Source organism: Galleria mellonella, unplaced genomic scaffold (assembly GCF_026898425.1).
Source record: "Galleria mellonella isolate WM207_F2 unplaced genomic scaffold, CSIRO_AGI_GalMel_v1 utg962, whole genome shotgun sequence".
NCBI classification, from domain to species: Eukaryota; Metazoa; Arthropoda; class Insecta; order Lepidoptera; family Pyralidae; genus Galleria; species Galleria mellonella.
The window spans coordinates 40785-58182 of NW_026442180.1; the positions used below are offsets into that span (position 1 = coordinate 40785).

Genomic DNA, 17398 nt, shown 5'->3' on the forward strand with positions numbered 1-17398 from the left:
CAAAGTCGCTCTCTGGTACATCTATGTCTAATTAAAAAAAAACTAAATGTTAAATTAGCATATTCTATTGCTAGATATAACTAGAGATGGGCAATCCACCTGGGTGGGTTTAAAGTCTGGTGGGTAAAAACCGGGTGTTTTGGGTTTATTGGGTTTAAACCCCATAAACACCCAAATTTTTGGGTGTTTATGATTTTGTACTTCATCATCGTCATCTCAGCCGCAAGACGTCCAGTATACTGGACATAGACAATATTATTATGCAGCCTACAGAATAAAAAACTTTTAATTTGATTTTGAGTTTATTAAGAAAGAGATGAAAGTAAAATGTAAAACTACAGTCAATCACTGTCAGATTCAGAGTTATTACAAGCGATGAATTGTATAGGTTCGATAGGCTCTATTTCGTCTAAACTGTTATGTTCATTTACTTGCTCAATGAAAGCTTCTAAGGTATTTTCTTCATTAAACTGAATGTCCTCGCATTCAGCTTTATGTTTAAGATTCCAGTTATAACAAATGAATGAAATTTTTTCAGTTCTTTCAGTTGTAAGTCGATTTCTTTTGTTATTATGTATGTAGCCTTGGATACTAAAGGAACGCTCAGTGGCTGCCGAAGTACAGGGAGCTGATAGAATACGAATCGCTACTTTGCTTAACTCAGTGGAACCACAAATACCTTTCCACCATATTAGGGGCTCAATGCTATCTAATGAGCTCCATACAAATCCTCTGGCCCAAAAGTTTTCTTTAGCTTTATAACACGCCAAATCTGCCATTACATTTGACAAACTTAAGTGTTGGCTTAAATTGTAGATAAACTCCATACCCTTAAGTTCTTCCTCTTGAGTAAGTTCGACTCCTAGAGTCCTGGGGTCTAGAATATATGCTGCAAAATGTATTGGCCTCATTGCCATATTGCATCTTGAAGATACTGATGTTAGAATCTGCTGTTTGCTTTCTTCGCTCAATGTCGAAATCTCATTTAATGCAAAACGTATCTTAGCTTGTACATCTCTAAATGTAATGTATGTGCGATGCAAACGATTCTGGTCGCTCTCTAAGTAAAATATGCTTTCAGTGACTGGTTCCAAAATACTTATACATTCCCCTGTCTTCGTCCAGAAATCATCACTTAGAATTAAATCTTTAATATCTCTTGAAATTACCACATCTTCTCTAACTGTTAATATTTGCAAAGCTATCTTATTTGCTTTCAAACTTTTTAACGAAGTAACATGACTTCCCCATCTTGTAGCACAAGGCAATTTTAGTGTTTGTGTAGAATCTTCACCCTGCCTTGATTTTATCAACAAGGAACTTAATCGTTGACTCCTTTTAACAGTTTTTATTATATTTATGGCTTGCATAATAAACACAGTTACTTCTTGTATCTTTACAATATCTTGGCACAACAAGTTAAGGATATGTGCACAGCAACCGAGAGGAACAACATGTGGATATTTGAGTTTTGTTAATTCGAATGCCTTTTGTATATTTCTAGCGTTATCGCCAATAAGTACAAGAAACTTATTTGCTCCATACACTTTCATTACTTTTTCAACTTCTTGGCTAAGGTATTCACTAGTGTGAGGATTACTTTCTGTATTCAAACTTTTAACGTATGCAGGTTGAGGTTTTGATATAAGAAAGTTTATTATTCCTTCATTTCTTAAATTAGACCAGCCATCGCACTGAAGGTGTAAGTAACTACAAGCATTTAGTTCCTCATTTAACTCAAAACGCATTTCTCTATATATTTTATCTAAGTATTTTGTCGCTAAAGCTTTACGTGAAGGTATTTTAAATTTTGGTTGCAATTTTTCGAAAAATTGTATCCATAAAGGATGTTGCACCATCGATAATGGCGTCCCTGTTACAAATATAGCTCTCGCTAATTCTGTTTTTATATGATCATCGGTGTCTTGAAACTCAGCATTTATTGTAGTGTTAGCAGACGACGAGGGGCTTATAAAAGAATCATTTGTCTCTATCTCTGACAGTCCAGACATTTTGGTTTTGGACGAGCTATCTTTTATAAGTTTCATAGAGTCTTTTAATGTTTCTGGAGATTTTGGACAAGTGATAAGATGTTGAAGCATTTTGGCAGCATTACTGAATTTGTAGACCTTATTACAAAGCTTGCAAGAAACAGACTTGTTTGGTAAAGTACGGTAGTGCTCCCATATGCGTAAATCTTTAGGTCTCCCCATTGAACCTAAAAAAATGAACGATGATTAGTTGGTCTGACGAAAATTCAACAATAGAGTGCCTATTTTTTTACAATGATTATTTCTTGTTATTTACAATAAATTTATTAAAAAAATAATAAAATAAATACAAAAAACCTTTGTAAAATTACATCTCCTCGGAGGATTAAACGCAGACGCTAGTTTATTATCGTATTGTTCTGTATTTTTCTCAGCAACTTCTTTAATTCGATTAGGTACTTACGCATATTATGTTAAAAATAAATATCTAGTACACATCTTAGGCTATCCACCATTATTATCCAATGACGACTCTCAGCTAACTATGCACTATCATCCAAAATAAACGTGTATGGAAAATTTTATCCCAGTCGGTTGAGGATTGAGGATAATTGCATCAACATACGAACATACCTACATACTTTTATTTACATAACGCAAGCTAAATAAAAGCTTGTAATAATACATCTAATTTTAAGTTAAAATTGTTAAGTGATCATGATATAATTGTATCATTCAAAAATCCACTTACCTTTAATTATTTCTTGTTAAGTATAAATATTATTTCAAATCTGCTCCCTTAATATGCACTTTTTTACTGCTTTTCCTACCTAACACGTTACCAGGAAGTCACGTTACCAGAGTCAGAGTAATAGTGAACACGTTTGACAGTGATTGTCGTCGCCTCATATTCAGCGTCGACGAATAGGGGAATCCCCAGTCATAATGTATTGCATGCGTGGCGGTCTTACTTCAAATCCATAAACAAAGAGATAATTACAGAACTCGATACTAGATGGCGCTGTTTTTGTTTGAAGAAAGTTTGCGGGCTAAAATACATAGAATTTCATCAATGACTTCCACAAAGAACAACATTTCTGTTTTTTCTAAGTCCGTATCTCTTCCGTATATTTCATAAGATATAAGCTTGGGCTACATTGTTATGCAACGTGATTTTGTCGCTGTCTTGCTAGCAGGGTTGACAGATATACGATTTAAATCGTACTCATACTATTATTTGTCTATTTTTTAATGTACGATCGTAAAGATTATGATCGTAATTCGCACAAAAACATACGACTTTTTGGTTACCTGGCAACATTTTTATTATGAAACGAACATGCTCACATCATCAGTCACATGCAACAATTTATTGGGGATTTCCCCTTCACATCTGGCAGTCCTGCTTGCTAGAATATAGGTAAGTCAGCCACAGTTACTGACGATCGATATTTAAAGGGTATTGTTTTTGTGCTAAATATTTCATAAAAACGTTATTTAATACTTTGTGGATTATTAATTTAGTTGATAATCACTGGAAGTAAAATGGATGCTAATTTGAGAGATCAAGATCTTCGTATAAAACAGTTAATAAAAGAAAATCTACGTAAGTACTCTTTTTATACCTAGGTAGGTAAGGTATAATAAACACAAAAGGTACTTAGATCGCGTGTGTTCGAAGCATTTATTCTAATAAATTTAATTTAAAATTGTAGAAAGAAAAAAATGTCTGCCAAGCCGTAGCCGAAGCCGATCTCCAAATATATTTGGCGATAGTGAGACCCAGTGTCCAGATGATTTACCCAGCGTCGTCGCAACAACGAAAACAAACGAGGATAAAGTAAAAGAAAATTTACTGAAAGAAGAAACAAACTGTTCTAAATGCTTAATTTATGGAGAAGAGGATAAAAGAAATGAGTATTTCGGACTGTTAGTGGCTCAAGAATTTAAATATATACGGCCATGTGTGCGAACGAGGTGTTATGAAGAAATTTTAAAGTATCTACGGGAAGCAAAAGGCCAACATGTTGATCAACTGCAACATGAAAACACTGAAAATTAATTACTTTCATTTTATTATATATAGATTTTTAAAATTTCCTGAAATATTATTAGTTAACGTTTTATTTAATATTGTAGAATTGATCAATACAATTTATAAAAATAATTTATTAGTATTACTTACATATTTTCAAAAAAATACGTAAAAACCTATTTTTTTGGGTGATTATGGGAGTTTATGGGTGTTTATTGGGTTTTTACCAAAGCACCGGGTTTAAACCCGGTGCTTTGCCCATCTGTAGATATAACCCTTTTATGTATATGACTTCATTATCAAAGTTATGTAAACAAAATATACTTATGGATTGACATAGACACTACAATAAACTGATATTACTATTGTACATAAATATGTATTAAAATGCATATAAATACAACAAATGAAGTGGAGAAACAGGTATTATTCGCATTGCTAACATGGTAATGGGAATTTCAATGCGTATTTTTGAGTAGTAAAATTGTACAGTATGATAAAACGTCGATCATGCAATTATTGTGCAATACTTGTTAAAAAGGAAAGGTAGTTTTTGCAACATTTTTGTTTAGTTTATCCATACAAATTTAGCGATACCTATTGAGATCATCTATAAATAATATTGTTGTTTTTTTTTAATGGATGCTATGCACCCGCGCTATCGGTATACACCGGCGGGACACCACTGAAGGATCGGATAGATAAGGATCGGTGAGGATGAAGCAGGTCAGTTAACCTATCGTGACGAATTCAACAAGAAATGTTCACGATGGTTTCCAGGGGGAACCACGTGGAGGTCGACCTAATAAGGCATATTGCTAGCAATGGGGCTGTCAAACTCCATTGCTAACAATCCTTTTCCCCCCAATATTGTTGTTTTAGGATTTCTTATAAATTTTCTATAGCTCTTTGCTTTGTCATAAGTACTCTCGTATCAAAATACTTAAATTCAATCGGTAATCGGGGCTTCTTGTGTCGTATAGACGTTACAGAGAGGGTTCGTACACGTCGTCGAAACCCCCTCGGCCCGACGACAAGGAGCGGCGCTACGAGGACCGGGACCGCGGCCGCCGCTACCACACCATCGAGCGCGACCGCCGCTACGACGACAACCACGACGGAACGAGCCGCCGCCGCGACCGCCCGCGTGACCGCGACCGCGACCGCAACCGTGACCGCTACGGCGAGCGCAGATACCGGGACATCGACCCCTCCAGGAAGTACGGCAACCTGAAGAGGGACAGGGACGAGGAGGAACGCAGGAGAGGTCAGTATGCTTGTACGATTCCCATCGGAAAGTGGTCAAGTTAATACAAACTATTCTAGAAAGCTATAATATTATATTTCAGATATCTATATTTTTTTTATGGGTGATAATGGAATGGTAACGCCACCCTCGCTATCGGTATACACCGGCGGGGCGCCAGTGAAGGATGATAAGTGAGGATGAAGCAGATCAGTTAGCCCATCGTGACGAATTCGACAAGAATTGTTCACGATTGTTTCCAGGGGGAACCACGTGGAGGTCGAGCTAATATTGCTAGCAATGGGGCTGTCAAACTTCATTACTAACAATCCCTTTCCCCCTTATGTATAAATATGTTCTTATTTGTTTACTCCGCATTGGACACACCGACAGACGGCTGATGTTGTATTTGTTTTTCCAGTTGTGACGTTCTCGGGCGATGCCAAATCTAGTGATAGTGGTAGGAGAGAAGGTACTGGCCACTGACCATGTTGTGTGTCTCGCAGCGTGCTGTGATCGCACACGCCACATGCATAATATCTCGTATAATGTACATGCATGCCACCTGTTTGTACTTGACACACTGACAGCTTACAAGATTTGCTCGTGATATATTCGCTTTCCACACATAATATAGTGCTAATTGGTCTGAATTTTAATTAACTGTATTTTCATCTTTTTTGGTTTCAAAATGGTTTCTAGTGCTAGTACCAGTGGGTACACATCAAACTGTATTGAGTTCATACATTTTCTCATCTATCGGAGACTTTAGTCTATCTAAACGATTCTATGAGCATCTGGGAGGAAGTATTTAGGTTCTAGGTCACTACATTTTCTGTAGGGACTAGGCAATGCACTCGTGTACATTTACACTTGCTCTCTGATTTGTATTTATTTTATCCCAGACTTTACTCAATAAAATTAAAATATTGACGAATGACTGACAGGCGAAGCGAACACCATTAACTCTTGGGTCTAGAAGCATGAAATTTTGCACAGGAGTTCCTTGTATTGCATAGGGGAGCACTGACAATGAGTTGCCGCAGTTGAATGCCACGGGCGACGCCAAATTGATATATTTTACTTAAAGATTAACTTTTTACTTTGAGTCGAATTCGCAAAGGTAGTGGAATCTGTTTCGGTGCAACAGCACCTAATGGGAAGGATTACAAAGATAGATGCGTCTCACTGGATGTGGTACTTGTGCGCAGGCGAGTACGAGTCGCCGTCGCGCGCGGAGTCCCGCGAGCCGCGCGGCGACGACCGCGAGCGCCGCCACCGCCGCCCGCGACACTCGCGCGCATACTACGACGGTGCGTACTTCAGTTCTCCGCCAATACCAACCTATACGAGGACGTATTTTGCGACCTGTCGCAGTGTTTTGTGATATCCATAGTACCTCCTCCTCATTTCGGACAATCACAAAAAATCACGTTTAAAAAAATTTATTCCAATCTAAGCAAGATTTGAATGAGTTTCTTTAAGTGCACAAAAACAAGCCCATTGTAGACTAATTTTAATTAATACGGGCTAAACCGCGTTGATACGACACGACGAACTTATGAAAATTATAATAAAATGTAAGATATAAGGAAAAAGGGGAAGGGGAGACCGAGGCTTAGTTATATCGGGCAGATCAAGGAATAAGTTGGTGTCGTGTCGTATCAAGAGGTGAAGAGACTCGCTGATATCGTAGTGAGTGGCAAGAGCTCCACCGACAAGAGCGCAGCTCCTAAATAGGAATGAATGAAAAACCGTGTGATAGAGTTAATAATATGGTACATTGTTTTATTATTTATAGCAGTAAATATTTATTATTATTAAATATTAATAAGGAAAATGTTAATAGTGAGTGTGTGCGCGTGCGCAGGGTACGGGAGCGGCGTGTACGATGACCCTTACGCAGTGCAGCGGCAGCAGTACCAGTACTACGAGCACCTGCGGCTCACCAACCCCGCCGCCTACATGCAGGTCTACAAGCAGCTCATGGCCGGGCAGCAACCGCCGCCGCCGCCGCCCGATTTCCTTGCGAAAGGTATATACACTTGAGCACGAGTATTTAGACTGTACCTGTCACTCTTAACTCTACCATTGGGTTTCAGTTATCGATCGTGAAGTATCCGTAAGAAATTCGACTGTTATCGTTTTAAAATATATAATATCTAGCTAATTTAGGAAATATAAATTATCCAGTCGAAACGTACAGGATTGATGGGTACTAAAAAGCAAAAACTGTACATGGTTGGTGTTATCTGATGCGATGTTGTGGTGGCGCGTTGCAGGGCTGATGTCGCTGCGCGACTACCAGGCGGAGGAGCGCGGCAGCGTGCACTCGGGCCGCTCCAGCGCCAACGACCTCAAGACCGACACGTGAGTCGCACGCACACACACGCACGCACCCACGCACGCACACGCACGCACACGCATACACACGCATACACACGCTGCCTCACGAACACACCACGCGGTGAGGTTACACAACTACTACAAGGATGACATTATTTCAAACAAAGAATTTAAACCTAATTTTATCGTATTAAGGTCAGAGCTTGTTAATAAGAAATTACTTTCAAAAAATACAAATGAAAAGGTCAGTTAAAAGTCTCTAGCTATTTCTTTTCTAATTTTTTGTTTCGATAATGAAAAAAGACAAATAATATTCATATAGAAATGAATAGTCTTTTTTTATTACCGAATTAAAATGATTAAATATAAGTTTATTTGAATATAAATATTTTCTCTTTCTTTCTTTTGTGTTCAAGTTTTCATGAACGACGGTCGCCATTTATCAATAGGACTGACAGCTTTGACAGAGACTGATTCTCTATCGATGAAAAACTGACACAAATATTTAACCAATATATTCATATAGGTGCTTTCATAAATTAACTCGTAAAAGCCAAATACAATTTTTAATAAAATTATAAAATATCTTCAGTTTCCTTTAGTCAAATCACAGATATATAATTAAATGGATATGGTATAATATATATTAAAATATTGCTAGCTATATTTGTTATGTGAATAAAATCAAATTTAAATCAATTTAATTTAAATTATTAATTTAATATTAAATAATTTATTTAATATTCTAAGTGGATGCCATCAAGGTCACACTTTCACACAGAATCAGAGCGCGTATATAAATATACACACACACACACACACCAGCACATACTGTATGATAAAATTGGCAGTGAATATTCACAAACCATGCTTCAAGCGTTTAACACCCAATTAGTTTCGCCCATTGGTGCTTTTGGAATCCATTGAATAGAATATTGCAAATTATATATTTGTTTAACAATAAAACATTGTTATGTTCTGTAATACGACTATAAGATAAATAGATATTTTTCTCAAACATGGTTGGAAATGTGAGCATTATTTTGACAATCTTCTTTGAGATAAATCAAAATTGCCGTACTGGTCAGATACATGCGGGCAACGGCCGGCAAAAGCTGTATGAAAATCCATATCTTTCGTGTTTCGCGGCCAGATAAATTACTATGTAAACTCATATCTGTTCTGTAATTTAAAAATGGAATGACTTTTACTTCGTAACATAGCTACCAAGGAGGTAACTAATAAAAGGTTTTATTTAAATTTCGAACTGGCAAATAGAAAGCTGTTTATTGAAAAAAAAAAACAAAGGAACACTATGGCGCGTGAAAAATTATTATTGTTCATTATTCGTCATTGAACTTAAAAAGTAAAATTGTGTTTTTGATTTCCGCGCATTGTTTGAGAAAAGTACTATACAAACCTTGGCCACAACTAGACATTGACGGACTCACGTTTGTGTGCCTCGGCTATGCCTCGGCCCACATTGCACGTTCGTCCATCAATGCATCAGTTGCTGACCGCTGCAGTAATGTACTATTACACAGCAAACCTATTCAAATGTGATTATTTGGTAGAGATCAAGTATTTGTCATATTTGTTTATTTTTATGTTTTTATGTTTATTACTTATATTGTTCGAGATTTCTTCCAATAACACATGTTAATGTATTGTTATAAAGTAAACTCATACAGAATGTTTGTTGTTTATACAAATGATCACTTGATCTCTACTATATTTGTTTGGTTCTAATAAGTTAAATTTCAAAGACATCATACCATCAAATACATTACACAAGTGAGTAACATCTCTCACGGCATTCTCTCTCATATTAACAATCATCTAAAAGTTACATCGTAAACTAAATTAGCTCTCAGAATTGTTCGTAATTGGATAGTTTTAGGAAAAAGATATTTTTTACTACATTTTTCAAATGAAAATATAAATCATACAAGAAATCTATGATTGCGTTTTTTCTCATTCTTTTAAGTGAAGCCCATAGAAAAGGACAAAATATAATAATATTAAAAAAAAAAATTAAAGAAGGGTTTATAGTATTAATTACAAAGTAATAATAATTGATTACGGTAATTACAAACTACAATTTTTTTTTATACCACTGAGGTAGCAAACAAGCATACGGCCCACCTGATGGTAAGCGGTTACCGTAGCCTATGAACGCCTGCAATACCAGAGGTATTACGCGCGCGTTGCCGACCCTGAAGAAACCTCTTTACAATATAGAAAGACTTCACCGTGTAGTGGTATTCCTACAGCTTTGTACAATCGAGTATCTCTGTACGACTCGTGTTTCGGCCGCCGAACAGCTGGGCTTGTAACGCTTTGAATGGTGGGCATACAGCAGTAAAACTGTACAATAGTGAGTCACTCCTTATCAGCACTATCATGGGTATCTGTAAAATCCATGGTGCCTATCCTCATGGAGCTTCATATGTATAGGCGACGGTGAATCAGGTGGGCCGTGGACTTGTTTAAAATTCGTAAATGTAACTATGTATAAAGAAGTATGAGAGAGAGGGTGAGAGTGGTTGCTCACTCGTGTGTGGTGCGGTGCGGTGCCGTGCCGTGCCGTGACGTGACGTGACGTGCCGTGCCGTGCCGTGTAGGTACTACGGCGGGTACCGCGCGGCGAGCTCGCACCGGGACGCGCCCTCCGTGCGCACCGACTTGTCCGACAGGTACCCACATAGATGATACATACCGATTCATATTACATTATATACATACAGTGTCTCCATACACGTGTTGCAGAAAAAACGGCTCAACTTTTTCATACAATTTTGCATGGTAAATAGTTACGAGTGTGTAGAATTCATATTGTAAATAAATTTAGTCAATAATTAAAAAGAACAATAATTATGTTACAATGAAACCAATAAATTTTTAAATTGTCCAAGTTAACAAACACTCTCTGGTCGCTGGCCCGTGCGCGACCTGCGCGCGCATCTTGCGAGTGAGTGCCGTGACCAAGCGTCGTGATATAAATATATATATAACAAAATGTTAGTTTGTCTATTTATTTTTTGATTAATAAAAATCCAATTAAATTATAAAAGTTGATATACATATATATAATAAACGTTGGTGAGTATTATCTCACCACAAGTGTTTCCTTTATAACTTCTATGTTTATATTGTCTTATAAATTCTGCATTTTTTTAATGCGTAAACACTCATTTTAATTAGTTAATAATACGTTAAGGTACATTTTACGCATAAATATATATATAGAATATTGATAAAAAAAAAGTCAGCTAATTTGACAATTAGTTGACAAAAGTTGAGCTGTTTTTGAGGCTGGATACTCTATCTATATAACGTAAGCAATGAATATTATATTTCAGTGAATATCTCCGTTACTTCGTGACGTTTATAAAATGAGTAACTTTCTTCCTGCACTAAATCACTTTAAAAACCTGCGCACACGATAGAATTGTGTTCGAATTTTCCACGTGTACGTGCGCTTGTTCATTGTCTCGATGTGTTTTGTTATAACAGACTACCGTTTAGGTAGTTCACCGCCTACGCAGGTTCTAATGACTCGTATCCATGTGCTGTATTGTCCCAGGAAAATCTGTATGCATGTTTTTTTCTTGTAAATAGCCTGTTTCTTATATCCCTAGAGCTTTTACGGAATGTATATCTTTGAGTGCTAATGAATAATAATATTAGGAATTATCGTTCTACATAAATATTATTGTGTGATAATAAACCAACTATAAATACTGCCGCCTTTGACCAGCTTATGTTTTTAATTTTAAAACATAAATACTGTCAAGCGTGGGTGTTTTAGCTGTAATTGATTGTATTATTTGTAGTATAAGGCGTCTTATTTTGAGTAAGTAATATTTTTTTACACCACTACGGTAGCAAAGAAATATATAACTTGCTCAAAGGTAAGCAAGGTCAGGCCTATAACAACTGTCCAGTATTTACTATGACACCGAAACAGTAACTGGTTCGCATTCGCATGTTTCATGTTAATCCAACACTATCGTATTTCATGGCTTCTGCACATCACTAATTACTGTTATACACTTAATTTTTTTTTATATTAATTTAAAATTAAATTAATGTAATCCTATGAGTTGTTATGAAATTTTAATTATACGTCGAATATGTGTGAAATGGCTTTGGTGACGTGTGATGCGTGTGCGCAGGGAGCTGAACACGGACGCGTCGCTGAACCTGCAGCTGGAGGAGTCCACCGTGCGCTCGGAGCGCATGACGCCCTTCAAGTTCTCCACCGCGCACATCAAGGTAACGGCCTCCACTCCACCACTCCACTGTTGCACCACGTACACCCCGCTCATACTTATATTAACGTGTGATGCGTTAACATATTTATTTTATTAATCAATCAATGAATCGATAAATAAAAGATAACTAAACTTTTGTATAAAATAAACCTAAAACAAACAAAAATAATTAATAAAAAAAATCTACATAAAAATAATCTGAAAGATAGTTAACAATTTTCATATTTATTCACCTTTTAAACCTTTTCTGGACTACCACAAATAATTCAAGACCAAAATTTGCCAAATCGGTCCAGCCGTTCTCGAGTTTTAGCGAGACTAACGAATAGCAACTCGTTTAACGTCGTGTTTCAACCGTGAAGCAGTTGTGTTTGCATGGCTGTGTTTCGGTTTGAAGGGTGGGATATGATGTGAATTTACTGGGTACAGAGGAGTCCTCAGGAATGGCAACGGTATCATGGGCGAAACAGTATACTCTGTTATGTCCATGGTACTGCTCATGTCTATAGGCGACGGTTACCACTTTCCATCAGGTGGGCCGTCAGCTTATTTGCCGTTCTAAGTAGTATAAAAAAAGGGTAACCCTGTCTGCGCTATCGGTATACGTTGGCGGTGTACCAGTGAAGGTCATAGTGACCAATTGAACAAGAATTAACCGCTATGGTTTCTAGGAGGAACCACGAGGAGATCGACCTAATAGGGTGTATTGCTAGCAATGAGGTTGTTAAAAAATTGCCTAGTAGTGTGCACCGCATGTTTGTACGTTGTATAATATAAAATGTGTGTGCAGGGTAACATCGGCACGCGCGACGTGGTGGTAGTGCGGCCGTCGTACCCGGTGGACGGGCTGCCCGCCACCGTGCAGGTGCTGTCGCTCGCCGCCGCCGTCTCCTCCGCCGCCTCCTCCGACGCCGCCGAGCTCGCCGCCTTCCCCGGACCGCTAGTCAAAGGTAACGACGTGTCAAAACAGCGTGGGAGCTGTCACTTACAAACATGAACAGATACATTTATTGTTCCCTTACACTAAGACTACATACACTGTAGGCATCATACAATACACGAAACAGTATACTCTGTTATGTCCATGGTACTATTCGTGTCTACAGACGAACGGTACCACTTTCCATCAGGTTAGCCGTCAGCTTAATTCCCATTCTAAGTTGCATAAGAAAAAGTACACTTTGTCGCTCATAGTTTCTCTGGAGTGTGGCCACTTCTGAGAATTAAGGTTTCTACTAATCTACACATAATTTTCTACTATATTACATTCTTTTGAAAGCACAGCTACTTGACAGCTCGCAGATGGCTATTGTCTCCATTTTGTTATTTCGTTAGCTTTAAATTTTCTATGTACCCACATGTAGTCATATTTTAATAAATACTATATGTGTGTGTCGGTATGTCCGTGCGTCCGTGCGCAGGCATCACGCACAAGAAGAGCGTGATGGAGTACTGCTTGTCGCGCGTGAGCTGGGCGCGCCGCGCGGCGCCGCACGACGCGCTCGGCTACGTGCTGCTGTGGGAGCTGCTCGCGCTGCTGCTGCGGCAGAACGGGGTAACGCGCACGCGTCGCCTCGCCACACACTAGTTCCCCCTCTTACTACCATCTCTTCGCTCCTTTTACCACCTCTTTCACTGTTTCTTTTACGCTACCACTGTCTCCCTGTCCAGTTGTCCTTGTGTCTGAATTGAGCTGCCCACAACGCTGATACTGTCCTCGTTATATTATAAAACGGGCGATGTGGACGGTACTGTTTGGATTCTGATACAAGGATTTTGTCTTATGTATGTGTGACTTTTGTCACTCCATACGTGAAGAAATACATTTACTTGTGTAACTTTGTTTAGGCAAATGTTTTTTTTTATTTTCGTTAAATATATAACAAAAAGTAACTACTAACAAATTGTTTTTTTCGGTAATCTGTTACTAGATTGTGTAACCTCATTATGTGGTAGCAGCAGGACGGATGTTGTGATACATGTTGCACTCTCTGACGGCAGGTGGTGGTGGGCACCGACATTGCTGAGCTGCTGATGAAGAACAAGCGAGAGTATGAATACAAGACGACATTCACTAAACCAACGCACGACGGTACATAAACATTTTTTATTTGTTTCGAAAACTAAAATAAATTAGCTATATAGTATATAAAAAACAAAGAGTATGCTTGTGGTATTCGTAACGGTTAATTAGTGTTTGTAATTAACGCGAGCAATGCCGCGGGTGACAGCTAGTGGTACAGTAAATGTAGTGTCAGTGCAATGTGCAGGCAGTCGGCGCGAGTCGTCGCTGTCGGGCTCGGCGCGCGACGACGAGCGTGACGGCGAGCGTACCGACCGTACCGACCGCACCGACCGCACCGACCGCACCGAGCCGGACGACAACTCCTCGTACTCGGACAACACGCGTATGTTCAGCTCCATTGAACACTGATAATTGCCTGGACGTGCTCCAGCTAGAACAACCTGCGAAAATATCTTTTTAGTAGATTCATACTGTTTTGACCTGACTGAATTATGACTTATCACCATGTGGTCCCGGCACAGAATAGGCCACCTTTCCTTGCCCGTGGGTGTCGAAAGAGAGGACTTAATGGGCAGCAGCGTCTCTCTTAAAACATTATTAAAGCCTAACTGTAGTTACCAACCCGCCTGCCAAGCGTGTCAGCTACTGGTAGTACCCTCCTTTATGGGGGAGGTCTACGTTCAGTAGTGGACGGTTAATGGCTGATATGATGATGATAGGTACATACCTATCACTGCAATACGGAAGTCACCGAAGACATGCGTTGCTTGTTTTAATTGTGTAATTATTTATTGCTATATATATAATGTTGTACTAAGTTTGTTTACAAAGTTGTATTGTACATAGCGCAAGAGAGTGCGCCGCAAATATCAGAGGAGGCAGCGCTGGACCGGCTGCGCGAGCTGCTCATCTACGGCAACCGCCAGGAGGCACTCGGTGAGTCTCTTTAGATATATTTCATTATTAAACTTAATTTGCAGAAATAGCTTTGCTACAATATGAGGAATTTAAATTAATACAATTTCAAAATTAAACTCGTCTTGTGGTTTAAAATTGTATATCTATTAGCTTCGCTAGAAGCAGACTTCTAGGAGAAAGTATATTTTGGTCCACGTTTTTGACTTTGGAAGACTGTGAGAATCGGGCGTGAAGTCGGCGCAGTATCATTTTATACTTTATCAATTTCAACATCCGAGGATCTGACAATTGTACTTATGTAGTAGATACGTAGAGGTCGCCACCGCTTCGCGAGACTTCCTCACGAGTAGCAAGTTGGGTATTCAGTCGGAGAGAAACTGCAATTATGGTTTGTCGCTGCGCAGAGTTTGCGATGAGCAACGCGCTGTGGGGCCACGCGCTGCAGCTGGCGGCGCACTGCGAGCGTCGCACGCGCGCCGCCGTCAGCGCGCGCTTCGTGGCCGCGCTGCCGCGCAGCGACCCGCTGCACACGCTGTACGCCGCGCTCGCCGCGCGCCTGCCGCCCGCCGCTACCGTACGTACGGCACCCCTCCCCCTCCACCACCTCGCCCTGCCCCACTCACCCGCTCGTTCTAACCAATCTCGTCATTTGCAGTGCGTGTCCGACGAGCGCTGGGGTGACTGGCGGCCGCACGCGGCCATCGTGCTCGCCAACGGCTCCGCCAAGCCCGACCAGGACCGCCGCACACTCGTGCAGCTAGGTATGTTTTTGATTACGACATAGCACACATAAGTAACATACCCAAGCGTATAGATGCAAATAGGCCTAACTTAAACATATGTGGCGCACCGCAGGCGACAGCTTGGCGGCGCGCGGGCTGCTGTACTCGGCGCAGTTCTGCTACATGGCGGGCGGGCTCGAGCCGCAGCGGCACCCGCTGGCGCCGCTCGCGGCGGCCGAGCCGCCCGCCGCGCCGCCGCGCCTGTCGCTGCTGCTGGCCGACCCGCGCGCGCCCACGCTGCCCCTGTTCGCCACCAACCAGGCCATCTTCGCGACGGAAATATACGAGTACGCCATGTCGCTCAACAGGGACTACGTGATCGAGGAGTTGCAGGTTTGTGGCCGGCTACTGGCGTGGGGTGTGGGGCGACGTGTTTGGATGTGTGCGCGCTGACGCGGCGGTGGTTGCAGGTGTACAAGCTGGTGGCGGCGAGCCGGCTGGCGGACGCGGGCGCGTACGAGCGCGCGCTGGCGTACACGGAGCAGGCGGCGCGCGCGCTGGCCCGCGCCCCCCGCCGCCCCGCGCCGCGCCTCGCGCGCGCCCTCGCGCACCTCGCCGACAGGTACGCACCCCCGCCCCGCCCCGCCCGTCCACCCCGCCCGCGCCCCGCACGCACTCACGCGCCGCGTGCTCGCCCGCAGGCTCAAGTACCACGACCCGGCGCTGCAGGACGACGCCGCCGAGGAGGACGACGCCGGCGCAGCGCGCGGCGACGACAGCGGCGAGCCCTCCCCGCGCCACCAGCAGTGGCTGCACGACATTCAGCAGCTCGCGGCCGACGCGCGCCCCCCGCCGCCGCCCTCGGTCAGTGCTCCCGCTCTTTACTGGTCTTGACATTTGTGTAAATAGTAACCTGACTTTTCAATTATTGTCGTTTTAATTTAAATATGGGCATGATTCTTCTTTACAATCTTGTGCATTTTTTTTAATAATGTACTTCCAAAAATAAGTCCTAGAATGATACCCGTTTAATGTAGTTTCCATTAAATGTCGAAATTTCTAATGTGGGTGTTAATTTTCTGACCATATCCTCATCGTTTATTATAAATTTATTTAAAAGACGAGCTATGCATGCAATGTATATCTAACCTCGTGTACGTATGTTGCGGGTATGCTAGGCGGAGGACGTATCCTTGCAGACGACGCCGGTTCACCAGCACCAGCAGCAGGTGGAGTACTATGCGCAATACGGCGGTTGGCCAGCGGCGGACCAGGTTCGTACTGACATCTATTCATCCATATCGTCAATTCGTGTATAAAACAATTATTTTATATAAACATTAATAATTCTATAAAATTTTGATAATATACTACAGTACACTCACTAATTTCTCGAAGGTCCCTCGAGCCGGATATAAAGCGACAAACTTCCGTTACAGTTAAAAGTAAAAATATAATAAAATGTTTACATGGAATTATTTTTACCACTGAGGTGGAAAAAAGCATACGACTTACCTGATGGTAAGCGGTTACCGTAGTCTGTGAATGTCTGTAATGCTAGAGGTATTACATGCGTTTTGCCGAACCTAAAGAAACCTCTACTCCTTTTTTGAAGAATATTATGCTGTAGTCTTGAGGGAAAATCTCGACTACAATTCGTGACCGGAGCGTTCGTGGGGGGAAACATTTCTAAAACCGCGTTCTACTACAGCCATTTAGGCTCTAAGGTATAGGAGTGAACTCTCGCCTCTATTTGTCGATGGCGAGCTGTACGATGGCAGAAGGTGGCCGTGGGCAACATATTGAACAATTCTTCTGACTACAGTCCTTTGTACAA

At 40.9% G+C, this 17398-nt stretch overlaps 2 protein-coding genes across 6 annotated transcripts in view; one reads left to right on the forward strand and one right to left on the reverse strand.

The window, feature by feature from the left end:
• The window catches only part of LOC113522863 (protein transport protein Sec16A), a 31401-nt gene that overhangs the window by 4140 nt on the left and 9863 nt on the right, over positions 1-17398 (forward strand). For 4 of the 5 annotated variants that reach the window (XM_052902901.1, XM_052902902.1, XM_052902904.1 and 1 more), the window contains exons 3-19: positions 5010-5293; positions 6484-6585; positions 7143-7307; positions 7555-7642; positions 10243-10314; positions 11797-11896; positions 12686-12845; positions 13317-13450; positions 13897-13987; positions 14166-14303; positions 14768-14857; positions 15244-15413; positions 15495-15600; positions 15695-15954; positions 16032-16183; positions 16263-16425; positions 16740-16835. In XM_052902901.1, coding sequence (XP_052758861.1) covers positions 5010-5293; positions 6484-6585; positions 7143-7307; positions 7555-7642; positions 10243-10314; positions 11797-11896; positions 12686-12845; positions 13317-13450; positions 13897-13987; positions 14166-14303; positions 14768-14857; positions 15244-15413; positions 15495-15600; positions 15695-15954; positions 16032-16183; positions 16263-16425; positions 16740-16835 — 2371 coding nt within the window. The remainder of the gene's footprint in view (positions 1-5009; positions 5294-6483; positions 6586-7142; positions 7308-7554; positions 7643-10242; positions 10315-11796; positions 11897-12685; positions 12846-13316; positions 13451-13896; positions 13988-14165; positions 14304-14767; positions 14858-15243; positions 15414-15494; positions 15601-15694; positions 15955-16031; positions 16184-16262; positions 16426-16739; positions 16836-17398) is intronic. The other variant, XM_052902903.1, reaches the window with a different exon arrangement.
• On the reverse strand, positions 72-4227 carry LOC128202458 (uncharacterized). The gene is made up of 2 exons (XM_052902906.1): positions 2743-4227; positions 72-2218 (listed from the first exon to the last, which is right to left on the reverse strand). The coding sequence occupies exon 2, from the start codon at positions 2211-2213 to the stop codon at positions 342-344; it is 1872 nt and encodes a 623-aa protein (XP_052758866.1). The 5' UTR covers positions 2214-2218; positions 2743-4227; the 3' UTR covers positions 72-341.